This window comes from Saprolegnia parasitica (assembly GCF_000151545.1).
Source record: "Saprolegnia parasitica CBS 223.65 unplaced genomic scaffold supercont2.14, whole genome shotgun sequence".
NCBI classification, from domain to species: domain Eukaryota; phylum Oomycota; class Saprolegniomycetes; order Saprolegniales; family Saprolegniaceae; genus Saprolegnia; species Saprolegnia parasitica.
Genome location: NW_012156408.1, coordinates 180,509 through 205,853, shown reverse-complemented (window position 1 = coordinate 205,853; position 25,345 = coordinate 180,509). Strand labels below are relative to the sequence as shown.

General features: G+C 59.7%; 7 protein-coding genes across 7 annotated transcripts; 1 reads left to right on the top strand and 6 right to left on the bottom strand.

The window, feature by feature from the left end:
• Positions 1-205: 205 nt before the first annotated feature.
• On the bottom strand, positions 206-2,280 carry SPRG_19802 (hypothetical protein; the record flags this gene model as incomplete). The annotated part of the gene is made up of 6 exons (XM_012343665.1): positions 206-481; positions 531-1,520; positions 1,563-1,661; positions 1,712-1,883; positions 1,941-2,078; positions 2,129-2,280. The coding sequence occupies 6 exons, from the start codon at positions 2,278-2,280 to the stop codon at positions 206-208; spliced, it is 1,827 nt and encodes a 608-aa protein (XP_012199055.1).
• Positions 2,281-2,931: 651 nt separating this feature from the next.
• Positions 2,932-4,532, bottom strand: SPRG_19801 (hypothetical protein; the record flags this gene model as incomplete). Its single annotated transcript, XM_012343664.1, has 7 exons — positions 2,932-3,011; positions 3,058-3,205; positions 3,253-3,358; positions 3,409-3,516; positions 3,568-3,799; positions 3,843-4,047; positions 4,098-4,532. The coding sequence occupies 7 exons, from the start codon at positions 4,530-4,532 to the stop codon at positions 2,932-2,934; spliced, it is 1,314 nt and encodes a 437-aa protein (XP_012199054.1).
• A 340-nt stretch (positions 4,533-4,872) lies between these two features.
• SPRG_19800 (hypothetical protein) lies at positions 4,873-6,423 on the top strand (the record flags this gene model as incomplete). The annotated part of the gene is made up of 2 exons (XM_012343663.1): positions 4,873-5,818; positions 5,891-6,423. The coding sequence occupies 2 exons, from the start codon at positions 4,873-4,875 to the stop codon at positions 6,421-6,423; spliced, it is 1,479 nt and encodes a 492-aa protein (XP_012199053.1).
• A 583-nt stretch (positions 6,424-7,006) lies between these two features.
• On the bottom strand, positions 7,007-15,631 carry SPRG_19799 (hypothetical protein; the record flags this gene model as incomplete). Its single annotated transcript, XM_012343662.1, has 20 exons — positions 7,007-7,915; positions 7,962-8,213; positions 8,266-8,400; positions 8,505-10,161; positions 10,210-10,375; positions 10,428-10,721; positions 10,770-11,191; positions 11,236-11,567; positions 11,617-11,745; positions 11,792-11,860; positions 11,910-12,147; positions 12,197-12,606; positions 12,656-13,540; positions 13,593-13,774; positions 13,820-14,390; positions 14,442-14,607; positions 14,657-14,842; positions 14,896-15,057; positions 15,110-15,271; positions 15,318-15,631. The coding sequence occupies 20 exons, from the start codon at positions 15,629-15,631 to the stop codon at positions 7,007-7,009; spliced, it is 7,641 nt and encodes a 2,546-aa protein (XP_012199052.1).
• Positions 15,632-15,706: 75 nt separating this feature from the next.
• On the bottom strand, positions 15,707-18,126 carry SPRG_19798 (hypothetical protein; the record flags this gene model as incomplete). The annotated part of the gene is made up of 8 exons (XM_012343661.1): positions 15,707-16,111; positions 16,159-16,233; positions 16,281-16,412; positions 16,466-16,588; positions 16,638-17,103; positions 17,150-17,259; positions 17,307-17,891; positions 17,941-18,126. 8 exons carry the CDS (start codon positions 18,124-18,126, stop codon positions 15,707-15,709), a joined length of 2,082 nt encoding a protein of 693 aa, XP_012199051.1.
• A 3,033-nt stretch (positions 18,127-21,159) lies between these two features.
• On the bottom strand, positions 21,160-22,528 carry SPRG_05003 (hypothetical protein; the record flags this gene model as incomplete). The annotated part of the gene is made up of 1 exon (XM_012343516.1): positions 21,160-22,528. Exon 1 carries the CDS (start codon positions 22,516-22,518, stop codon positions 21,160-21,162), a length of 1,359 nt encoding a protein of 452 aa, XP_012198906.1. The 5' UTR covers positions 22,519-22,528.
• An 867-nt stretch (positions 22,529-23,395) lies between these two features.
• Positions 23,396-24,783, bottom strand: SPRG_19797 (hypothetical protein; the record flags this gene model as incomplete). Its single annotated transcript, XM_012343660.1, has 2 exons — positions 23,396-23,422; positions 23,470-24,783. The coding sequence occupies 2 exons, from the start codon at positions 24,781-24,783 to the stop codon at positions 23,396-23,398; spliced, it is 1,341 nt and encodes a 446-aa protein (XP_012199050.1).
• Between the last annotated feature and the right edge of the window lie 562 nt (positions 24,784-25,345).

The window sequence follows — 25,345 nt, the reverse complement described above, 5'->3', positions numbered from 1 at the left end:
TGCAGGACCGTCGTCTCAGCGTTCGTGCAACCCAACTAGGTCTAGGGTTGGCTTGTACAAAGCTCTTGGTGGTAAGCTACAGACCACGGGCACTGCGGAGGGCAGGGAGAAGCTTCGTCGAGTGCACAATACGGTTGACAGGACGAGCTCTTTCTTGTAAAATTCAACTGTGTTGCGTGTCAAAACAGTCGATTCGATTTACGACTTAGGTCTCGTCGTCGCAGTACGACTCGCACTTGTTGAAGAGGAGCTTGGTGTCCTTGACGTACGACGCGCCATACTCGGCCATGAACATGCCTTCAGGAAACTGGATGCTGGGCACGCGGCTGGCGAAAATGCGCGCGTCGCACGTCAGCGGAAACATCATCGCCGGTGGCAGGTGCTTCTCGGCCGTTTGCACATAAATCTGGTCGCCGTCGTCGCGCCACATGTACAGGTCCAGATACGGCGTTCCGTGGTCAGGCGAGTCGGTGAGCGACGACTAGCGAGGAGAAAATCCATAAAAAATCACAGTGGGCAGAGGCGTGTACCGCGGGGGCATACAAAAGCGGCGCCAGCGGGTGGTGGGGCGCGACGCACGCGGCGTGGATCGCACGTTCAAACACATAGTACCCTTTTGCCCACATGACGTCCTGGAGGTGGTCCCAGTCCGTCTCCCACGGCACAATAATGTCCGTGTCGGGCGTGTGCGGGATCATGGCCTGGTCGCGCCACGCACCGAGGAGCGTGCCAAAGTAGACAAACGCGACTTGGTCTTCAGCGTTGAGCGCGGTCAGCATGTCCTCCATGAGCATATGCAGCACGGCCGAGCGGCATGGGCGGCCCGCCGGCGTCTCGAAGAGAGACGACTTGTCACCACGGCCGACACCGCACTGCTGCGGGCGAATCGGAAGGCAGTAGGTCCATTGCTTGCCCGCACGCAGGCGCGGCACGTCGTTGCGGAACGGCGCCAAGATCTCGGCGTGGGCTGGCGCGAGCAGCAGCGGCACCTGCTTTGCCGCATACTTCGCCGTTTTGGCGCGAAAATCGCTGTCGTCTTGAAGCGGACAGCGCGGGAGATTGGGCCGCGGTTGCATGCGCTTGGTGGGGGCGGCGACGTCGCAATGGGCTTCGCACGACTCGCTCGGATACGCAAAGGCGTACGGTGCGTTGGTGTCGAGCAAGACGGAGAAGAAGGCGGGTGCAAAGTGCGGCGTCTGCACCGCAACGTTGTAGAGGCCGAGACAGCGCAGCGGGAAGAGCTCATGGCGCGCAATCGGCGCGCTGCCGTCGAGAACGTACGCTGTCTCGTCGTCGCCCCCGAGCAGGCTTGGCGCCGCCGTCAACGACGCAAACCGGAGGTACGGCACACCGTTGTCCGGACCCATGACCAGCGGCAGCTCAGGCGCGTACAAGGCACTTGCAAGCGCGTGGTGCGGCGCGACGCACGTGATTCGGGCGCGCAGCTGCGGGTCGTAAAAGTGCGCAAAGCCGTCGGCCCAGAACGACGATGTGAGATCCTCGGTTGCGTCCGTGGCCACCTACGCCACCGCATGAGACCGATACAGGCGGTGCAGTAATACGTTGAGCGTATAGGCATTCGGTGGAAGCGCGCCGTACTCGTAAATGTGCTGCAGAGCGGCGCCAATTGGCGTGCCAAAGGACCCGTGGCGTTCCAGCACCTAACCATCATACCACTACCGTCAAGGAAGGGCCTCGACGGCGAGGATACCGTCGTTGCGGCCGACAGCAGGTGGTGCAAGATGGACGACCGGCACTTGCGCTCGCTCGTCGCGAGAAGCGCGTCAACCGAGCCGGCCATGAGCCCGCACTCGAACGAGTGCATGGGCAGGCAGTCCTTCCACGAAAGTTGCTGCGTCGGGAGGCTCGCATCCGCCACGCCGCTATGAACATGGGATCAGCTAGTACCGCAGAGCCAGTCATCGTCTCGGAGAGGGTACCGGAGGACACTTGCGTGCTCCTTGGACAAGACGAGTGGCGGTGGATGCACAGCGCGCACGTCGAGAGTGGCTTGGAACGTCGGCGAGAGGTATGAGCACGACTCGGTCCGCATCGGATACCGCGCGAGCGTGAGGAACCTACGTCGTTGGAGCTCCTTATTGAGAAAGTCGATGTCGCATCGTCGTACTCGGTGGTGCGGGCGTCGCGGTAGTAGACCACGGTCGCCAGCAGGAGCAGAAGGAGGACGATGTAGCGCTTGGGGACCGTTAGGATGCGCGCGCGGAGGAGCGCTGCCTTGTCAAAGGCAATGCCAACCACGTCTTCGGGCCCGCCGTCCATGCTGCTGCGACGTCGGCGCGCCATGACCAAATTGCAAACTGCAAAGTGGTGACCAACAAACTACCAGCTGGCAGACGAGTGAGAGCCAGGAAAAGTGGGAAAGTGAGGCCACAAGGGCCGCGGGAGAGATCCATTAAGATCCGATTGCGTCCCAATCATAAAAGAATCTTAGTCGTGGATCTTAGTCGTGGATCTGGATGGTGACGCGATCGATCGGGTCCAAATTGCTCGTATCTCCCTGACCGGTCGGGCAGAGAATAATTATTTAAAATGCAATGTTTATACGTCCGCTTGCATACATTGCCGCTAATAGAGTGGAATGCAATGTGCGGTACCAATCATAAAAATAATCAGAAACGGGAATTTTGCTTTTCGACGATTTTTCGAAACGACAATTTTCTCTGAAACAGTGACGTCTAAGTGCCTTGTTAGTGCTTGCCACTGTACGTGTACAAACTACATTGACAGATTCGTTTCCACTTTCTCGTAGCCTCGTAAGAGACCAATTCACGACGTCAAAAGGTACCCCTTCTGCCTTGCTCTCAAGTACGAGTACGCGAACAGGACTCGAATTGGCGATTAGCTAATTCCACCTCTCAACACGACGAGCCGTCGGACGACACCAATTGAGCAACTCGGTGGTCGTTCACATCAGACTGCATACGTCGGTGGCTGCACCGAGGCCAGATCGAGTCGTCGCCAGCCCCGGTTCTCATCCTGGTGCAACACAACTAGCGCGCGCAAATGAGGCAAGGAGCTTTCGCATGGGAGACGTACGTGCAAGGAGGTCTTGGGTTGCTGGCGGCACGAGTGCGGCGGTCGTCGCTGTGCTGTGGCTTACGTCTGGGCTCACGTTCACCTCGAGCAGCCAGACGCGGAACGTCTCGTCGATGAGAAAGTCGAGTCCGAGCCACTCAAACCCTTGCTACGTCAGCATTCTCACGTCATCTCTCGCATGCAAGAAGCGCGTACCCCGACACGGCGGAGCTTGCTCGCGACGGACGCCAGAGCCTCGGCGCAGGCAAACTGCATCGCAGGACGCAGCGAGGTCTCCCATAAGGCTCCGTGGCCAAGCTCTCTAGACCCAGTAACATCTTGACGACGACGAGTCGAGTCCAGTGGGTGTACGCGAGGTGCTGCTGAAAACGATGCAGCGGCCACATGTGGTCTGGGATCTCCTTGTGCGCAGCTCCCGTCGCGTGCTTTTGAATCGAGTTGTTGCAGAGGTGCATAGCCCTACGAGACGTTATGACAATAGTCTCCACAATGTCACCACGAAGAGACAACTTGTCCTGGAGGCTGGTCGACGAGGCGAGGCTGTACTCGGTCGACGCGAAGCGCAGGTAGCACGACTCGTACCAAAAGACTTGGAGCGGCGCGACGTCCGTGAGCAGAACCCACTGCCGAATGTCAAACTTGCGCCCGTAAATCGTGAGCGGCCGCTCGACGTACTGCTGCACGACCATCGGTGACGCCCAGATCGCCTCGAGCTCGGCCAGGGACGTCACGAGCTCGATACCTACTTGTCATGAGAAGACGATGCTGACGATAGGACGCCGGACCCCGGCCTTGCGAGAGGCCCGACGGCTTGGCGATCCACAGATTTCGCGTTCCGACAAAGTGAAATTGAGGGTCGCAGGCTTGGAAGTGGTGTAAGATCGCTTGAATTAGATCATGTTGTGCACTTGGGATCGACGAGTCGACCTCGCGGTGCAGCGCGCTGTACAAGCCATCGAGGGCAAGCGTGCTAAGAAAGGCGGCGTCGACCTACCGGTAGAAGGGCGTCAAGTCGCGTCCTGGGTCTATGGAGCAAGGACCATGATGAAGCCGTGCGCACGGGCGACGGATGGATCGGGGTTGCGCCGCATCAGCTCGGCTGCGATGGCCAGCGCGGGTGTGAGGTGCGACGCGAAGGCCGTCGGGTGCTTGAGCACGAGCAGCACCTGCGCGTACAGAAAGAGCTGGCGCCACTCATCGAGCGAGGCAGCGCTGCGGGGCGCGATGTGCTGACGGCTATGGCGAAGCCGGAGGTGCGCGAGGAGCTCGTGCTTCTGGCTCAGCAACACCGCGTGCTGGAGGTGGTTGACGATGTGCGCTGGCTTGACGTACGCCCACTGCACCTTGGCGTAGTTGACGAAGCGCAAGCGGCAGGTCGGGAACGTCCAGTGGCGCACGGCCGCCCAGCCATCGGCCTCGAGACACGCGATGACGTCCGGGTACTTGGCGTCAACGTAGAAGCCCGCTCCTGCCATGCGCCAAGATACGCCACACCCTCGAAAGCCCGACCCGTACATCACGTTTTATAGGTTTTAATGGGTTTAATAGGTCGCCGACCAGTGGTGGCTGCTTGCAGGACGGCCATGGGCATGACCGAGCGCGTCGAGAAAAATACGCTGACGAAGAACTTGAGGGCCCTTAGCATGGCCTTGTCTTGCGTAGTCCTCGTCACGCGTCTAGATGCACGCTGTCTCTGGACTATGCATACTAATACTGTAAAACCGAGTCCGTCAAATAGGTTTTATATCAAAACCCACCGATATTTTACGTCAAATGGGTCGTATCCGGAACGTCCAAATCCGGACCAGTGGAACGATGGACGCGATCGAAGCTCGGAACGCGGCTGGCAACGACAAGTACAAGGCTGGCGACTACGTTGGCGCGCGCACCGAGTACTCGGCGGCAATCGACCTCCTCGAGGAGGTCGACAACGCGGCGCTGCACAGCCGCGTCCTTGCCAACCGGGCGCAGACGTACCTGCAGGAGCGCGACTGCGCCATGGCCCTTCGCGACGCCGCCGAGGCCATTGCACTCGACCGCACCAACCTCAAGGCGCACTTGCGTAAGATCGTCGCGCTTGAGAACCTCGAGAACTTTGAAGCAGCGCTCGAGCACGTGTACGTCCTTCTGCCGCTCGCATCGTCGTCGCCCGACCATGCGACGTACATGCCATCGGCGCTCGCAGCCAAGAACCGGCTGCGCAAAGCCTGCAGCACCGACCGCGCGGCCGCCAAGGCCCAAGCGTACGACGTCGGGAAGCTCGTGCATGCCAAGCAGTCGCTCCGGCTCAACTTTGCGATCGCGTTTCCGCGATCGCTGCCTCTCCAGCACTGGTTCGATGTGACCGTCTTCCTCGCCAATGAGTTTGGCCTCTTCCAGCGCGGGCTTGTGATCACGCCGCTGCCACTCGTCTGCGAGCTGCACACGCCAGTGCCCGGCGTGGCCATCGAGGTCGACCCGTCGCCTGCCGTGCTTGGTCTCAACGGAAAGGCGCATTTCCGTCTCCGCTTCACCGCCGCCGACGTTGGCGGCAAGAGTCTGCCGTTGGTCGCGCTGCGCGTATCGCTCACCAAGGGCCATGGCCTCAACGACGTCTTGCCCGTCGTGACGCTGCCCGTGCAACTACTCCCGCCGACATCAACCAAGTGGGCACCAACCGAGCCCTCGACGCCCGACCCGCTCGGCATCCAGTGCTGCCGCAGCGTCTACGTCGACGAGATTGACTCGTACATCACCTTGGCCGAGTCCCCCGGACATCTCGGTACGACATACAATGCGATAGTCAATCTCTAAAAATGAGCGGTTTGTCTCATATATGTTTACGTGACACTAGGCATTGCGGGCAAGCTCTGGGACTCGGCTCTCATTCTGACGACGTACTTGTCGCGCCACCAAACGGTGCTATCGCGCAAGCGCGTGCTCGAAGTCGGGAGCGGCCTCGGTCTCGTGGGCATGGTCTGCGCGCGTCTCGGCGCGGCAGCCGTGACGCTGACCGACATGGACGAGGTCGTGCCGATGCTGCAGTACAACCTGCAGCTCAACGCGCTCGAGGCAATCGCGTCGGCCGCGCCGCTGTGCTGGGGCACGTCGTCCTCGCACTTGTCGCCGCCGTTCGAGGTCGTCGTCATGTCAGACGTCGTCTACGACCCGGCGGGCTATGCACCGTTGGTGCAGACGCTGCTGGACGTGACGACGCCGTCGACGACGATCCTCATGGCGCATCGCTCCCGGCACCCGCAAGAACAGGACTTTTTCCAGCTCTTACGCGCGTCGTTTGACACCGAGACGATCCCGCTCCAAGGCGTCTGGGACCACGAGTCGCGCATGACGGACGTGCAGCTGCTACGCCTCTCACGCCACGCGTAACCCGCATTGGGACCAAGTGGTTGGTCGATACGACCTCGCACCTCACTGCTGTTGTGTCGTACTAGAGAAGAGGGACCTCATCTGCTCGGACATAGGTCGCACAGAGGGTGGCATGGCGGAGCAATGGACAGGACGTCGACCATCGCTCGTATCTGCGTCTACATTGTTTTTGGTAGAGTAAAAGAAGCCTCTTATACATCCGCCATCTCCTTCTCGCAATGCTTGTCAACAACCGACCGTTGACAGCCTCGACCCCGTGCTGCGAGAGGCTGGCTCTTGCTCTCAAATGGGGTGCCAAGCGTCGCATCATGGGCTCTGATGCATGGCGTCGCAAGGCCTCGAGAGATCGATGCGCAAGCAAACGGCTCCTCTCTATCTGGTGTTGCCGCCTTTGCACGATTTGTTGCTGTATCCAACCGCGAGCACTTTGACAAGTCCTCAGCATCGACGAGGAATCACGCTGTTTCTCTTGGCGACCTTGAGGCAGCTTTAAAGCGCACGGCGAATACGATCGGCATCGTAGTAGTACGCAGGGTCGACGGTAGTACGCAGGATCGAATGTAGTAAAAGGACGATAGATTGATCAAATGTCGTACTCTTCCTGGCGGTGCCCGTCGTCGGCTTCCGACTGGTCGTCGACCTCGAATTCAAACTCGCTATCTTGCGGCACATTGTCGTCAGTGTATCCTTCCGAGCCCGAGATCATGGAGAGAGCGTCGAGCTCGTACGTCTCTTGCGAGCCATGGTACGCTGTCGGGCGGCGCGGGTTCGAGTCGACGCCCGTCGAGACGCTGTGCGTATCGATCGAGACCTCGGACATGGTCTTGCGCCGGGGCGCCGGCGCCGGCATCGACCGATGGTACACCGAGTGCTGGTTGCGCATGTACGGGTGCGCGAGGATCGGTGGCTGCGGCTTGGCCGGTGGCTGCGGCTGCGGTGGCGCTTGGCGCTGCGGCAACTGCGGCGATATGTACTGGGGCACGAATTGCCGTGCCGTCGGTCGCTGCACCGGCGACGGCGTCTGCACCGGCGGCGGCTGGTACACTGGCGGTGCTTCTTGCGGCGGCGACTTGTACAGAGGCGGTGGCTGCGTCGTGTGCTTGGCCACCGGTGGCTGGAACTGCCGCGGCGTCGGTAGCGACGGCATCGACGCTCGGTTCGGGACGTGGACGTGCGGCGCTTGTGGCATCGAGAGGGCTTTGGGTCGGCGCAGTGGCGACACCATCGGGAGGTTGGTCGGGGCTTCGACGACTGCGTGCGTGGGTGCGTGCGTCACGTGCGGCGTGTGCATGCGCTGCTGCATCTCTTCGCTCTCGGCGCAAATGCAGCGCATGATCGCATTGGCGTGCGTCGTGCAGTCCATGGGTCGGCGGACCATGCTCATGTCTGCGCTGCCGTCGTTGAACGCAAGCAAGAGCGGGAACACGTCCAGGTCCGTGATGCACTGGAAGACCGAGAAGCGGCGCTGGCGCTTGGGCTTCTTGTAGTGATTCTAGTAACGCACCGCTCAATTAATACCTAAAGGGTAGGGGACGCACCTCGACGATGACGCGGAGGATCTCGAGGATCAGCGTTGGGTCCTGGTGCTTGCGCTGGATTGGCGCGAAGAGCGACCGGAGACACTCGGGCGACTCGAAGAGAGATGAGTTGGCAAACACCGCCATGAGCCGCAGCACACAGGTCTGCGGAAAGCCGACCGCGCGCTCGGCCTGGCACTGCGCCAGCACATCGAGGAGGTTCTGCGCCATGAGCTCTTCGTCCTCTAGATGCGCCTTGGCGTCGCTGTACTCCTACAACACATAGAGATGCGTCATTATAAGAGCTCGCCGTGGCCAGTAGTACCCGCAAAATGAACACGAGCGCGTTCGTGAGCTTGTTGAAAAGGCCGGCAAACTCGACACCGCGGTCGACGAGGTCTGGCAGCGTGTACGGTGCATCCATCATGGACTGTGCGGCCTTGGGGATGATTTGCTGCAGCTGGTGACACCACACGTTATAGAGCTGTGAGGCCACGTGCACCGGGAAGCGGAGCGTCGACGCTCCGGGTTTTGCAGAAAGAGATCCAAATACAAGTCGCCGACGATCGTGCCGTGGTCCCACGCGTTGAAATCCATGCCGTCCTCGGGAAACGAGAGGTACTTGTCGTGGACGTCGGTCGCGCCTTCGATGCGCGTGAGCACCTCGTCCATGTGGCCGCGCAGCGCGCGGCGCATGTCTTCGTTCCAGATGAGCTCGGCGTCGTGTGCGTCTTCCTCAAAGACCGCTTCAAAGTTTTCGGGGTCGTCCATGAGTGTACTCACGAGGGCAAACGGAAGAAAATGCCGCAAGTTCTCGACCGCCAAAGCCTCCATGTCGTCGCTAAAGTTGAGGATCGCGCCCCAGACCGGCGCCGCCGCCGCGCGAAGCGTCTCGGCCGCCATGTGCGCGTCTTCGGTGTAAAAGTGCCGCGCCTGGATCGTCATTGAGAGCAGTTGGAGCCACACGTGGCTTTCGAGGAGCCCGATGCAAATGTCGGCGCTCGCGCTGCAGAGCGCTTGGAGGCACCCGAGGCTAAAGTCGGCCGTCTCGTCCCCGGCGTACTGCTCGGCGAGGTTGAGCATCGGTTGGCAAAACGGCTCGAGGGCTGAGAGCACCTGCGCGTCACAGTGTTCCGCCAGCGTCTCCATGCACGCCATGGCGGCATCCCGGCGCTGGACAGCGTCGACGTCGATGCCAACCGACCCTTCCGAGAGCGGGACGCCGCCGGCCATTGGGTCTTGCGTGAGGTAGAGCCCGATCGCGTGGATAAGCGGCGGCTCCGAGAACGACTCGAGGACACACTTTTGCACCTGCGTCGGCTGTGCGAGCGTGAGGTGCCGAAAGCAGTCGAGTGCGAGGAGCGTCTCGGCATACAACTCGTCTTGCGGGTTGGCGTGTTCGTGCAGAAAGACAAGCAGCGACTCGCAAAACTCCAAAGCGACCGACGATGGCAGACTCTTGTCGACGATCGGCTCGTTGTAAATGCGGAGGTACACGCCACCCACCACCGGTTCACCGACGAGCGTCTCAAACTCAAACTCGGATGCGGACTGAATCGCATCGTACGCGTGGGCAGGAAACTCGAGGATCGTGTCGAGGTACTGGACGACCTCGGACCGCATCGCGTCGTTCCAAATGCACTGCGGCTCGTGCGTCTCGCCAAAGACAAGGCTCAGAATGTGCTCGGGATCGCCCTGGACGAGCGCTGGCTTCGACCAAATGGGCAGCAAGGTCGCAAGCGCGCTCTGGACGTTTCCCTGGGCCTTGCACTCGGCGTCGTACCCGGCGAGCGCCCGCACGCAGCGTAGTGCTGCCCACACGACTTGCTGCTTGGCGGGCTGCGGGCCGTAGAGCAAAAGCAGCTGCAGGCACTGCCACAGCACCGACGAGCTTTCCAGGATCGTGTTCTGGGATGTCTCGTGCCGCGCCATGAACGAGAGGATGTCGAGGCCGAGGATCGTCATGTTCGGGTGCAGCAGATCCATCGTAATGAGGTCGCAGACGATCTGCACGACCGGTCGAATCGACGGCTTCTTCGTCTCGACGGCATCTTCGAACGCGAGCTCTTCGCGGCCAACGTCCGTGTTGGCCACCGCGAGGAGCACGCGGAAGGCGAGGCCACCGATGTAGTCAAAGTTCGAGTCCGCCTCGGAGACCCAACCATCTTGGTACTTGCGGCAAAGGTCGGCGATCTCGATGATGGTCGGGAGGCCACCCGCGCTAGACACGACGCCGCATCAAGTCCTCTGAAAACACGATGCAACGCACCGAAGCATTTGTTCGACGTTCCACGGCGACGAGATCATGGTCGCGAGGAGGAGCTCCATCGTCAGCGAGAGCAGCTCCATGATCGGACCGTCCGACTCGAGCGACGCCGGCGGCAGCTCAATGTCGACGCGCAGGTCGAAGCGCGCGAGGAGCTTCAAAAGCAAGTCTAACGAAGCGGCATGAGACCGCGAGCAAAGCGCCGACAACGAAGCGCGTACCGTACGACTCGTACGGGATCGACTGGAACGTCGACTGGAACGTGTCGTAAAAGAGCAGCTGCGTGCGCAGCAGCAGCGACAGCGTCTTGTGCGGCAGCTTGTCGAGCTCGCAGTCGCTTTCGGGCGCACACGAGAGCACGAGGAAGGCCTCGTTCAGCCGCGCAAGGTCGACGTTCTCGTCGGCACGGCAAATGGCGCGGTACCGGCCGCGCAAAAACGCGCCTTCCGTCTCGAACGTGACTTCGGACGGATCGACCTTGAGCAGCGCCCGCGCCGCCGTCTTGGTCATACGACCTAAGGACGGTGTCATGCCAACAATACAGTGGTGGGTAATGGACGTACTCTCGGCCACAGCGATCTGCTCGCGCCACGTGAGATGCAGTGCACGCATGAACCCGAGCGGGTCGGTCACTTCGTCCGCCACGTTCACACGCTTGGGCTCCGGCGACGCATCCTCGACTGGCTCGTCATGATGCTCGTCGTCGGCACCGTCGTCATAGCCGTCGCCGTCGTCATACCCGTCACCGGCGTCATACCCGTCACCGTCATGAAACTCGTCGTACCCGTCGTCGTCGTCGCCGTACGCTGGCTCGTTGGGCTCGTTTGCGTCTTGCGCGCGGACCGCGCGGGCGTGCGACACGTGGTCGTGGACGTCGTCGTCGTCCGGGTCTTCCGGAAAGAGGCGCGAGAGGTACATGTTGTAGACGTAGATGTCATCGCGCAGCTGGAGGTAAATGACCGGCGGCATCGGCGAGTACTCGAATCTACGCAAATGCTTCAGTCCTTTCCGAGGATCGACGAAGCGTACTGCGCCGTGCTGTCTTGGTGGAGCCGAGCGACGAACGGACTCAAGTGCTCGTGGAGCATGAGCTGGAGGTGCTCGCGCATTTCTTGGAGCCAAATGACGCGGCCGTCCGTCGTGCGCATGGTAAAGACGTCGGCAAACACGTGCGGGCCTTCGAGGTCGAGAATCCGGATGAGCGCTTCGGGCAAGAGACCTTCGAGGATGCTGTGGCGACCGGCAATGTCCTTTTGTCGGCGGTGCGTCTGCGCGAGAACGAGTGCGTGCTCGAGGAACGAGACGCGGCTCGCGCTTGCAAACATAAACCAGATCGCGCCGCATCGGTACAAGTTGGACGCCTAGACAAGTTGTCTGTTTCAAGAAGATATGGACAATATTGCTGTCTACCGTCGCATCGTTCATGGCAACGAGGCGGTGCAAGATCGCAATGGCGCTCTCGACGATCGCGCCTTCGTTGCACAGCAAGAGCTGCACGACATTGGAGAGCGAGATCGGGTCGCCCAGAAACCGCTTGCCCTACTGTCGCGTCAGCATTTGTGTTTTCTCGAAACTGAGTCGATACCGCCGGCACGGGGAAGTACTGCAGGCCGGACGACGTTCGGTCCATCTCGCACTCGACGAGCGCGCGCACCTAGTACAAAAGTATAGTTGTGGACAGAGTGTCTTATATCATCATCTACCAGCGTCGTCGTGTAGATGCACACATTGACGTGGAACGGCGCTTGCACAAAGAGGCGCCAGCGGACGCGCGGCACGCGGAGAAGTGGCCGCCACTCCCGTTCTTCGGGGGCCCGCTCATTGTACATGGAGAGGAGGATGCGACTCCAGTTGGACGTCTTGGTCGAGCAGATCGCTTGCAAAATGGACTCGGGGTGCGGCCCTGAGACGCTCGACATGTCGTTGTCCTTCATGACATACCTAGAACCAAGCATCTTGGCTCCTATACGCTTCCGTCAGAGGTCTTTACCAGTAGACTTCGCCCGTAAACGTCTCTTCGACCGCGTCAATGTTGGTCTCGCCTTCGTCGAGCTCGGTTTCGTCCATGCCAGCGCGCACCGACTGCTTGAAGAAGTTGAAGTAAGAAAAGCCAGACTTGGGCGGCGCGCCGTCGCCCTCCATCGACTTGGGCGTGTTGGTGATCCACTGCGACGACCGCGCCGACTTTTTCATGGTCTTGACGTCGCTTGTCGCGACCGGCGTGTTCTCGTGGATCAGCGTCGACATATCGAGGAAGAGGTCGACGTTGTCCTTGGCTAAAATGTACTGGCACGTGTCCCGGTTGAGCGCGACCGTGCTCAGCCACGCGAGGAGGTACTCGATGATGTGCGCGCGCGTCTCGCCTCGGAGCATGCGCACCACGTACTGGATCTTTTCCATCTAGGGTGTTGATACGTTGATACATATCATTTCGGTCACGATGACATACCTCGATGGGCCCCATCGTCGGGAACGCACGATACGTGGCGACCATGAGCTGAAGGCACCAGATCTCGGCGCGGTCCAGCTGCGTCGACGGAACCACAAGGCTGTCCGAGTCGACGCCGACCATCGAGGCACTCCCATACGGCGTGACAGTGCAGAACGGAAGCTCTTGGAGCCAGCGCTGAAAGCACTTGTCGAAAAACGCCTTGGGGGCCGCCGAGATGTCGTTGATGGCGTGCGCAACAACCGTCTTGTAGTTGCCATGCGCGGCGAGATCCAAGTCAATGTCGACGAACGACTGCGCGCGCGTCCGGCTCGACGATGGTTCGCAGAGCACGATGCCATCGTGCACGTTGTCGATGAGAATGCGCAGAAAGTACGGGCCGACCTTGATCTCTTTGGCCAAGCTCGCATACTCGACCTTGAACGACGCGTGGTTCCAAGCAAACGGCATCGCGCTAAAGTGCTTGAGAGGGTGCGCGACCTCTTCTTCGTGCTCCAAAATGGCCTCTTCGAGCGCATACTTGAGTTCGCGGCGGGTCGTTGCGTTCCAGATCGCATCCGGCAACGCAAAGCCATGCAGAAGCAGGTGCGACACCAAATGGAGATCCCGGGATGTCTCGCACTTGTAGTTGTGCGGCATGTGCGAGTGCCGGGAGGCGACCTCGAGCTCGATCGCGTTCGGAAATTTGATGACGCGCGCATGGAGGCGGCCGCTAAACTTGTCGATCGCGTCGCAGAGCTCTTCCTCGTCGCCATTGTCGTCGACGGGCAAGTCCATATGGAAGGACGCGCGCGATAGGAACGTCGTCGACGTCGCCAGCGGGTCGTCGTCGTCCGATGCGCCGGTCTTGGGCGGCAACATGCCGTCGCCGTACTCTTCCAGCATCTAGTTTCTCAACATGAGGGTAGGGTCCATATCATTTTACGCAGGTTTCAACCAGTTTTTTGGTCTGTGGGTACGCGAGCATGCGGAGAAAGCCCGTGGGGAGGACGCGGTGCAAAAGCTGAAACGACGGGCGATGTGCTGTCATAAAGACCGACGCGACAAACTGATTCACAAAGCGCTGGTCGTGCGTCGGCGAGTACCACCCCTTGTAGAGGTGCCGGAGCGTGAGACCGCCTGCAAACCACGTCATTTGATACAATACTCCTACGTTGATCGTACCGTTGAGCGCCATGTCGCAGATGGCCTGGCGCGTCGCGGCGTCGGCGTTCTCGACCACCATCTTCATGATCATGACGCACGCTTCAAACGTGCCAATGACGGGGCGAGAGTAGAGGATGCCGAGCACGCGCGGGTAGATTTTCCCAAACTTGCCAATGAGCTCCATGAAATGCGCGTTGTTGGTCGAGTCCCGGTGCGTGCAAAAGACCGAGTCAAAGAGGCTCGACACCGCGAGCAGCGTCAAGGGACCGTACCCCGGGTTGAGCTCGTCCTCAAACGCATGCAAGAGGTGATCGACGAGCCGCGTGTTGACAAAGATGCGCTTCTTGTTGGCAGCTTCCCGGCTTTTTCCGTCCGGGGACCCACTGGCGTCCTGCGAGAGCGCGTGAATGAGCTTGATGGTCCAAAAGATTGACGACTCGTTCTCAGTCGTAAAGACAGCGAGGAGCGTCTCGAGGAGGCTGATGCCAGGGATGTCCAAGACGCTCCGCTCGGCGTGCTGGAGCCAGCAGAACGCTTGCAAGATCGCAATGATAGCACGATGGTCGCGGGTCTTGCACGACAGCATGAGCTACCACCACGTGTGTGAGGCCAACCCATACATCGACGCAATAATACGTACGACGTTGGACATTTCTTTGCAGACGTGCGGGATCCACGCCGCGTCGCTCTCAAAGCGCAGCCGCGTGTGGCGACTCACACTGCAGTTGGCGTTGAACTCTTCGACCGCGTCGACAAACCCTTGGGTGTCGGCGTCGTGGATCTTGCTCAGGTAGTAGACGCCCATGCTACACTATCGCATAGGTACTTCGAAGCAGAAACGAGCGATTCGTATACCCTTGCGGTCCAAAGTAGAACGCGTGTTCCTTGTCGGTACCCACCACCGCGCGCGGGAGGAGCTCCATGACGAGCTCGGACGGCTTGACCTGCATGCCGATGCACATGTCACCGCGCTCGTCCTTGTGGTTCATGCACGCATCGAGCAAGGTGGTCATGATCTCTTCGCGGGCATCGGCGTCGAACCTACGCCCATGATGGGATATCGTACTTGTCCATATCGCATCGCGCGGGCGTACCAAATGGACTTGCCCGAGACAAAGTTGAGCTGGAGGCGCGTCGGGTGGCGCTCCAGACGTGTCACGGCGTGGATGCTCGAGTAGCGCCACATGCGAAGGTTGTCGCCTGTCTCGTCGCACTCGAAGACGGCGTCGGCGGTGAACCCAAACACCTTGAGCTTCCTAATGCACACCATATTGGAATTCGACTCGGGATGAAACAAAAGTGACATACCCGGTAGCGTCGGATTTGTGGGAGCTCATGCGCACGACGGGAAACTGCAGAAGGATCTGCGTCTGGGACGACGCGACCGATGGCCGGCACGTCAGAATCTGCTCGTTGCGCAGAATGCCCGTGATCTCGAGCTGGATGCCGAGATGGCCTGCCAGCGTTTGCCTACGTCAACGTGTCAAGCATCTCGTCGAGATACGATTGGACCAACATGAGGTCGAAAATCTCCGTGCGCTCGAACGAGTAGACAATGCGGTGGCGACCAGAAATGCGCAGCACGAGACCGCACGGGTCCTCGGCCATGAGCCCGATACCGCCTTGGATGCGTCCGTAGTCGTACATGGAGCGTTTTCCCGGCGTGCCGTTGACGTGGCCGGTGGTCCAGACGATGAGACCGCTGGGGGCGACGTAGATGGCACTCTTGACTTGACCCAGCTTCTGCGTCGCTTTCGATCCCTCGTACTTGACGGCGTGGATCTGAAGTCGGTCAATGGCCAAGTCCAGGTCGCCGTCGAGCAAGTGCATGAAGCGCTGGAGGAACTGGGACTTGAAGCGGTAGCGCAGCCGGAGCGCAACGGGGTGTGTCCGGTGGCGAAGGTCCTATCCATTTTGCTCGAGTGGTGTCGTGTGGCACTTGGAGTGGTACCTGGTCGGGGTCGAGGCCATGAGGAAGCTGTAGTATTGCTTGATGATGCGCTCGGGGCTCTCCATGTAAAAGTCGCCCGCGAGGTCCTGGCCCAGGTCCCGCAACGTCGCTTCGTGCGTTTTGGTGAAGTTGAGCACGGACGAGTGCACCATGTGGTCGAGGATGCACACGATCGACTCGACCGTCGACGTGACCGGGAAGTGAAAGAGTGTCCGGAGCAGCATAAAGTAGTGCATCGAGACGTGACTGAGGAGAATGTTGAAGAGCGGATCCACGGCCATCCCGTCGACAACGAACGACATGAGCGCGTCGAGGACCTCGGTGAGGCGCATCACCAGCACCGCGTTTTGCTGTGGGTCCTATCCTGCGCGTGAGTTCGATTCCCGTGAAAATCGCTCTTTCGTACGCCATGGGGGGACGGGTGCAACGGCTGGAAGAGCGCGAGGAGGGCCGTCGCAAAGCCGTTGTGGGACAAGAAGACCTAAGGGCCCATCATCACGACCAATAACATGGCAGGCGAAGGAATACCTTGCGCGCCATTTGAGCCAGGAACCGCTCCGAGTTGTGCAGCAGCCGCGCCATGAGCCGGAGCACCCAGTACGTTGGATGGAACTGCTGGCGCTTGAGCGTCTCGGCCATCGCGTCCATGTACTCGGAGCGCTAGTCAATCATTGTCCTTAGCCCAATCCGACACCAACGAACGCATTCCGAACCGATAGCATGTCGAGAGCAACCTTGGCCGCGTTCGGGTGCGTCACGAGCCGGTAGAGCGCTTGGAGGTACGACGAGACGACCGACATGTCGCGCTGCGCCGTCCGCATGACGTGATTGGGCAACTAGTCACAGACAATATTGTCCATCAACTCGGCATGTGTGCAGCTGTACCTCGCCCAGTAAGAGCGATACGGCTGCACCGATATCTTCCTTGAGCTTGCTCGACACGCCGGCGATCGTCACGTTGGCGTTAAGCTCGGCCACCATGTCGCCGACCGGGATGCCGGTCTCGGGCTTGGAGCCGCTGCCGCGGTGCACCTTGAGCGTCTGAAAGATTGACGGCGATTTGGCTTTGCCCGAGTCGGCCTTGCTGTCGCCGCCGCCCACGAGCCGCTGAAGCCACATGGATTGGTACTGGACGGCTTCGGACGGTACGGCCGCCGGTGCATGCAACATGCGCCGGAGAAACATGCGGTCGCCGCGCGGTGTGCGCGTCTTGGTGAGTGGCACGAGGTTACCACGGGCTTCGCAGCACGAGAGGAGGTGGCCGAGGATGGCCTCGCGGTGGATCGAGAGATAGGTGCGCCGGAGGCCGTTGACAAACTCGAGGTCGAACGCTTGCGGGTCATCTTCGTGTCTAGAGCCCCATGAGATTGGGTTGTTGCGCTTGGAAAGAGTCCTACCGAACGAGCTCAAAGAGCTTGGTGAGTGGCTGTGCGAAGGCGACAATGTTGCCGTCGTCCATCTCGCAGACCACCGAGTCGGTGAGCAGAAACGACCGCCCGTACAGCTCCTACATCTCGCTTTTGAGTGGTCGTCCACGCACATCGAGCTACGTACCGACTGGCCGTCCTCGAGCAGAATTGGGATCTGCACGTCGTAGCGGCAGAGGATCCCGCCGTCCGTGAAGCCCGCAAACTGCATGTGCTGGGCTTGAATGTCGGATGCGGTCGTCTCGCGGTTGATGGCGACGCTCACGTCGTGGCTGAGGGCGGCGTCGAGGATTGCGCGCACGACGTCGTTGGGCGCCGACGTGTGGAAGATGTGGACCATGTCGCCGGCCACGATACCGAGCAGCGTCGGGTCGTCCAACGCGAGGTCGATGCACTGGATCTTGGTGAACTCTGCGTACGGGAAAATGTCGGCCGTACCGCCCGTCTGGTACACTGCATCGACGCCGACTTGGAGCATGCACTCGGCGAGCGTGCATTGGATCCGCCCGGGATCGGCGGCGTCTGGGACAAAGACTTCGACGTGGGCTGCGAACGACGTGAGTTTGGCGAGGACGTTCATGTTGCGGGACCGGCGCTCCATTGAGAAGGAAGCGCGCGCACGCGCGAGGGCCTGGAGGACCTCGGCGCGGAAACGGAAGCGCATTTTGAGCTGCACCTTCTTCTTGAGGCCGGGCATGTTGATGGTAAATTCCTACATCAAGGGTTCAATCAAGAAGATGAAGAAGAAGAGGACGGTGTACCGTCTTGTCTTCGTGCGAGAGCTCGATGGACGAGATGGCCTCGTACGACCACTCGTTGGTGATCGCGCCCGTCTTGGGATGCAACGTCGCAAACGTGTAGGCGCGGAGCCCGAGAATGCGCTCCTGCTTCCCGCTCCACTTGACCTTGACGACGAGGAACTTGTCCGTGAACGTCGGGTCCACCATCTCGGATGCTTCGTGGGTTGCCGCGCGACAAGGGAAATATTCTGTCTCGCAGCCAACGTCCAGCGGCAGAGGAAATAGAGGTCGGGCACAGCCCACTGTCCAATCACGCGAAACCGCTGCCATCTGTTTCATGTGCCCGTTTCGCGGCAGAAGGGGCGGCCATGTCGCAGCTCACCACGGACGGTGGCGCGTCGGTCCCGGCGATTATGATTAAAGCGGTGGTGGAACCATGCACAAGGCCCGTATCGGTAATGCCAGTCGATTGTCGGTGTCGAGACGCGCACGGGAGCGTATCGTGGCGGCTCGTGTCTCAGTAGTTAGCGGCCCATTAGAACTGATTCTTATTGCCACTTGCTGAGATGCATACCGCGAGGCAAGCAAGCGCGGCGAAGGACAACGAAGACGGCGGACAAGTTGTCTCTGTGTGCGTGGACGTTGATCAGAGGGCGTCTCGTACATGTAGCTCGTACCGCTAAACTTGATTATCTACACCCACGGTGTGCGTCAAGGAGCAAAACCATCAAGCCACCGACAAGCATACATACGAGAGGGTGTTTTGATCTTCAGCGTGGTCTAGACTGTGTTCATACGAATGTCAAATTTGAAAAACGCTACCAGAAAGGCCACAATGGTCACCACACCGCCGACGAGAATCGGAAGCGCGTGCGGCAGCAACGTGGTCACGAGGATCGGCGACGCGGCAAACGCGAGGAGCTGGCCAAAGCAGTTGGCCGAGTTGAAGGCGCCGGCAAACATCCCGAGGCCGTTGAGTTCGCCGTACCTAATCACGAGCAAAATCACGGGAATTTGCATGGAAAAAACCGTGTTTTGAGTCACCGATTTGGCGGTCCCAACGACGGCCGTGGGGATCTTGCTGCGGATGAAAACGAGGATCACGAGGAGCGTCTGCGGCAACATACTGTACACGACGACGCTCCGCGCCAAATTTGCGGACGAGTTTCGGCAACAGAAAGAGGTACGCCAAGCCAACGACGAGATGGAGCGTGTCAACAAGCGAGCAAGGCGCCGTCGCTGTAGCGCTGCTGCGGTGCATCGCATATTGGGCACTTGTCGGCGCCCGTGGCAGTCCCGTCGTTGAGGACGAGGCCAAAATACTGGTTCTTGTTGCCGTTGTAGCCTGCAGAGCCAAACTCGAGCAGCATAGAGGCAGCATAGAGCAGATGCAGTAGACAGCGAGGACCTGCGGAAGGTCCTTGATTCCATCGTAGACGGCAAAAACCCGTTCTTGACGTTGGTTTGGAGCGGCGTCTCGGGCACGAAGGGCGTTTCCTAGACGTGAAGCACGACCGGCAGCACGGTGACGAGCAAGACGGCAAGCAGCATGGCCATGAAGCACATGAACGATTCGTGCGCAGGCCCAAAGAGCGAAATGTAGCCCGAGACGACGAGCGACCCGATAATGATGTACAGCCTGCGCGATGCTAAACGCTGTCACCTGGCGGTCGCCGGCAAAGTCAGCGATGATGAGCGATGCCGGCATCTGCGCCGTGTTGACGGCAGCGCCGCTGAGAACATAGAGCGTGACCATGTAGCCTGTGCGCCACACATCGCTAATGTACGACGAGCACATTATCAGCACCCAGACAACGACGATTGCGAGCGTGCCAAGCACGAGCGCGATGGGCAGTGATCGCTCAAGACGCCCACCGTGGGGCACACGAGAAGTCCTGTGATCGGGCCCGTGATCTGGACGAGCTGGACGGCCCAGGACGGGAGGTGCGTCTCGAGTGTCGGCCAAACGCTGCCCACTGCGCCGCCCACGCCATCTGCACGGCCATGTGCGGTGCGCAGAGCAGCAGCAAGTGCGGCAGCGAGCAGCCTAAGTGCTCGAGGGCGTGGTAGTTGGCGACCATGCAAAAATTGGGAAATGACTGCCAATAAGCGAGGTTCTAAGGTGGACAAGGCTACGGCAACCTCGTGCGACGAGGTGCTAATCCAGAAATCGTGCTCCCGAGTTGCCAATGGGACGCGCGAACGTGCTATGAGCGTGTCGGACAGGCCACTGGCGTCCCGAGTTTTCTATACTGGGTAGACTTGCGTCCACAGACGTCGACTACTGAACCAGCTCTGGCATACCATCACGACGTACGAATACACGGTGCCCGTATTGGATTATGTATCTTGGTCGTTCATTGACCTCAACTTGACTTTGCACTTCAACAAAAAGTCGGGAATGACGTGGCAGTAGCAGCTGCTGCTGCCATCCACTCGCACGGCCATGTTGCCGCGAGACGTTGTCATCTACGTACCACGCTCAACAACGGGAATTAAAGCAGTATTTTCACGCTGAAAACGCCACGACAACCACACGGGTAGACCGTATCCACCCAGACGCGTAGGTGCATGGCTCATGTATGCGGAACGTGAGCGTAGTAGCTTGAGCGGTGCAATGGAGCGGTGCAGGAGCTGGTGCAGGTCACACACAGATAGTACTGCACATGAACACGGTACGCCAGCAAGGGGTATAAGATTGCACGGAACGCACCCGACTTCTTGTTGGATTGCTTGCCGGTGAGAAGTCCGGAGCGGCGCAGATCGAGTAGCCAAGTGATATTTATATAGGATTCTTCCTGCATGCAGTTGTGGCACGGGATGTGCTACGTTGTTGGCAGAACGCGGGTTGTGATGCAAGCCGTAAAAGAAATACATGATGTAATCTCTTTCTCCTCCGTTTGCTCGCGTGTGAAGTTCTCAAGCCCTTGTCATGTCATCCGTGCTCGTCGCTTGCGTTGTTGGTGCATGGGGCTGTAGCAGCAACATCCGCAGTGCTCTCAATTGGCTACAAATAAGACCCATGGATCGCTGATGACCCAAAGTTGCGTGTTTAAAGACAATAATATTCTCCACAAGTTAAATCACGCAACTTAACTTGGTTGTCGACGGGATTCCACGGCGACCCACTAGGGCAAGGTTATCATGTTTTCCTTGCACTTGGTGGTCCATACTCATACCCTTGACACTAAGCGTCGTCAGGACGCGGTGTCGAATAGATAAACAGTATATTGCGACGACTTAGAGCGTAAACATGCGAATGTCAAACTTGAAAAACGCCACCAGAAACCCGAGAAAGGTCACGATACCGCCGACTAAAATCGGGAGCGCGTGCGTGAGGTCGGTCGTCACGAGGATCGGCGACACGGCGAACGTGAGGAGCTGGCCAAAGCAGTTGGCCGAGTTGAAGGCGCCGGCAAACATACCGAGGCCGTTGAGTTCGCCGTACCCAATCACGTGCAAAATGACGGGAATTTGCATCGAGTTGACCGTGTTGAACGAAATCGACGCCAGCGCGACGATCGACGCGCCGAGCGGCTTGCTGTGGACCCACGAGAGCACGACAAAGAGCATTTGCGGCAAGAGTGCAAAGGTGAAGACGCGCCGCGCACCATACCACTGGACGAGCCGCGGCAGCAAGAGAAGGTACGCGAGGTCGACAAATGACGCGAGCGCGTCGACGAACCCCAGCGCGTACTTGGCGCCGTCGTTGTACGCGGCTTGGGCCGGCGAGCACTTATCGCCGCAGACATCGGCGCCGGTCGCGTTGCCATCGTTGACAACGAGGCCAAAGAACTGCGCCTTGTTGCCATTGTAGCACGAAAAACCAAACATGATCAAGATGAAGACGACGCAGTAGACGGCGAGGAGCCGCGGGAGGTACTTGATGCCGTGGTAGACGGCGAGGAGCCCGCTCTTGAGGTCGCGATGCGGCTGGTCGGGCACGTACGGCGTCTCGCGGAAGCAAATGCACACGGGGAGCACGGTGCTGACGAGCACGAGGATGAGCATCGCGAGAAAGGTCACAAAGGTGTCGGTCGCCGGGCCAAAGAGCGAAATGTAGCCCGAGACGAGGAGCGCGCCCAGCGTGTTGTACGCCTGCGCGATGCTAAAGGCCGTGACTTGGCGGTCGCCGGCAAAGTCGGCGATGAGCAGCATCACGGGCACTTGCGTCACGTTCACCGAGACGCACATGCACACATAGAGGAAGATTGTGAAGCCGTCGCGGTACTGAGCAGGCACAAAGTTGGTCAGCATCATGAGCACCCAGACCGTGACCGTGCCGAACGTGCCCGCGAGCAGGAAGGGCCGCCGCCGGCCATAGCGCGACGTGCAGTGGTCGCTGAAGACGGCGACCGTCGGGTACACGAGCAGGCCCGTGATGGGGCCGATGATCTGCATAAGCTGGACGACCCAGGACGCCAGGCGCGTCTCGAGGGTTGGGCTGAACGCGGCCCAGTACGCCGACCACGCCATCTGCATGGCCATGCGAGGTGCGCAGAGCAACAGCATCGCGAGGATCGAGCAGCCCGGGAGCGGCGACGACTCCATCGTCGTAAAGTCGAGGCTGTGGCTCATGGACGACGACCTGCTCGGCATTCTGGCTCGGATCGCGAAATGAGGCCAGACACCGCGACAGTACAGTGCAGGTGTGGTAGAAGTAGCCTGTCGCTTGCTGGCGGAGGATGTGTCACATGCCACGGTGGCGATGCGTGCGGTAGCTGCGTGCGGTAAACTGTATGAAGGAGCGCGACCGGGCCAGCGCCGATCACTTCCTTCCTGTCATGCTACGGCGATGACATAGACCTGCAAGCGGTCGACGCATCTCTACCGTGCCATCGGCCTGGGTCTGAGCTGCTATCAGCGCCCAGTTGCCCGGCATCTACAACCCCAAGCTCGTCCAACTCTTGGATCATGTTGGTATTTTTATTGAAATGACCCTTTTCGCCGTGTCGACGTTGCAGTTGGGTGACCGCTTGAACTTGGCGCGGGCGTTGCGTGCGTGGGTGGGTGTGTATCTCGCGTGGGCGCATCGCTTGCGCCGGAACCTGACCCACGCGCATCGGCACTGACACCTCGGACGCATTCCATGCACCGAGACCGAGTCCAGTCATCCTGGCGACCGTCCAGCGCGCGACTGGCCGCTTCGTCTCAAAGATTTTTTTAAAGTTTGTATCGCTGGTAAGTCAAGACATCGCGAGTATGGAGAGAGAGCAGTACAAGCGTCGTATTAGCCCACGACGATGCGATGGCTGACCAGCTTTGAGGGTGTGACGTCGCGGGCTCAGTGCGCTCGTTTGTCTGCCCTCTGACTGGCCACACGCATCTTTATGTCACCCCTTCTGTTTTCAAACAGAATTCACATGAAACAGTGTTTCAACCAGCATCAAATCCTGTGTTTCGTGACCATGTCACCTCTTCCAGATTATGAAATGACAAAATGTACACAATACACTGTCTTGTATTCCTACGACGCTTAGAGCGATCGCATGCGAATGTCAAACTTAAAAACGCCACCAGAAAGGCCAGCCCAGTCATCCCGCCACCGACCATGATGGGCAGCTCGGGCGTCGCTCCCATCCAGCTCAGAAGCGGGCCCAGCGCAAACGTGAGGAACTGTCCGAGACAATTGGCCGAGTTGAGCGCACCCGCAAACAACCCGAGTCCGTTGGCTTCGCCGTAGCCAATGACATGAAGCACGACCGGAATACCCATGGTAAACAGCGTGTTCTGCGTGATGCTCGACAGGATCGCAGAGGCCGCATTGAGCTCTTTGACGCGAACAAAAGCCAAGAGCAGCGTCATCTGAGGAACCATGGCGTAGGTGAAGACGCGTCGGACGCCAAAGGTGCGGACGAGCGTGGGCAGCACAGCGAGGTAGAGCAGTCCCAGAAGCGAGTGCAGTGTGTCGACTGTCCCCGAGGCAAACTGCGTGCCGTTGTTGTAGCGCAGCTGCGCGTCCGTGCAATGGGTACCACACTTGTCGGCGTCGGCGGCAATCCCGTCGTAGAAGAGGACGCCAAAGAACTGGTTCTTATTGCCGGTGTACGACGCATACCCGAGCATCGCGAGGACAAAGCAGACGCAGTAGACCGCGAGCACCCGCGGGAGGTACTTGAGGCCGTCATAAAATGCCACAACTCCGCGCTTGAGCTCTTGTCGCCGAGAGATGACGACCTCCGGGACGTGCGGCGTCTCCGACACATAGAGGAGCACGGGAAGCACCGTCACCACGAGTGCGAGAATGAGCATGAAGAGAATTTGGATTGTCACATTGGACGCAGGACCGTAGAGCGCGATGAAGCCGGACACGAGGAGCGACCCGATGATGCTAAAGGCCTGCGCGAGACTAAACGCCGTGACTTGGTGGTCGCCAGCAAAGTCGGCGATGAGCAGCGCCGCCGGTGCCTGCACCGTGTTGACAGCGACGCCCATGAGGAAGTAGAGCACGATCGCGACGCCGCTGAGCTTGTCGGCTGCCGCCTTTTTGTCGTCGGCAGCTTGGATGACGCTCGAGACAACGACCATGAGCAGCCACACGACAATGCTGGCGACCGTGCCGCCCAAGATGTAGGGTCGGCGGCGTCCGTACGTGGAGCGGCAGCTGTCGCTGAGGACGCTTACCATCGGGTAGACAATGAGACCGGTGGTAGGGCCAAGTACGCGGATGAGCTGCGCGGCCCATGGCGCGTACGAGTTGTCGAACTGCGGGCCAAATGCTGCCCACAGCGCGGCCCACGCCATCTGGATCGCCAGGCGCGGCGCGGCAAGGAGCAGCATGAAGGGCAGCGAGCAGGTCGCCAGAGGCGGCGCCAGCTCGGGCAGCGCGACTGTGATGGCCGTCGTGCCCGACTTGATTGCCATCGAGCGCGTTGGATTGTGTCATATCCCATGTGCTGGTCACTGCAGCGACAGTATCCGGATAGCGTATGGACGCTGCTTCAACTTGTCGGTGCGCATCCGGATTTAAATTCGGCAGATGCCGAGACAAGGGTGTCCGGGTGGCCACGCTTTGGAGCAACGGCAACTACAGGGTAGAAAGTGATTGCTTGTCCGTTCACAACCCAGATCTGGAGCACGACCTCAGCGCTGTACCGGTACGAGTATCTCATCAGCAAAGCAGACACGAAGCTACACGGTAGAGTACTACAGGGTGCAACGACGATACCACCGCAGGCGCCGCCAGTCGCTTCGCCCCGACGCCATGAAGGGACTGGTGAGCTCTAGTGAGTAGCTCTGCAGAGCTTGGAGTTGAAGTACGACTGGAAATCACCTTGGGACTGGGTATTTGGCTGTGGTCTGGCTGCACCGGAACGGGCAACGATGCAAATGGCGCATCTTGGCCTCGATGCCATGGCTACAACATGCGGGAAGCGACTCCTTGGGGTGTGAATTTGTACAAACAACTGAGCCAGTATATATACGT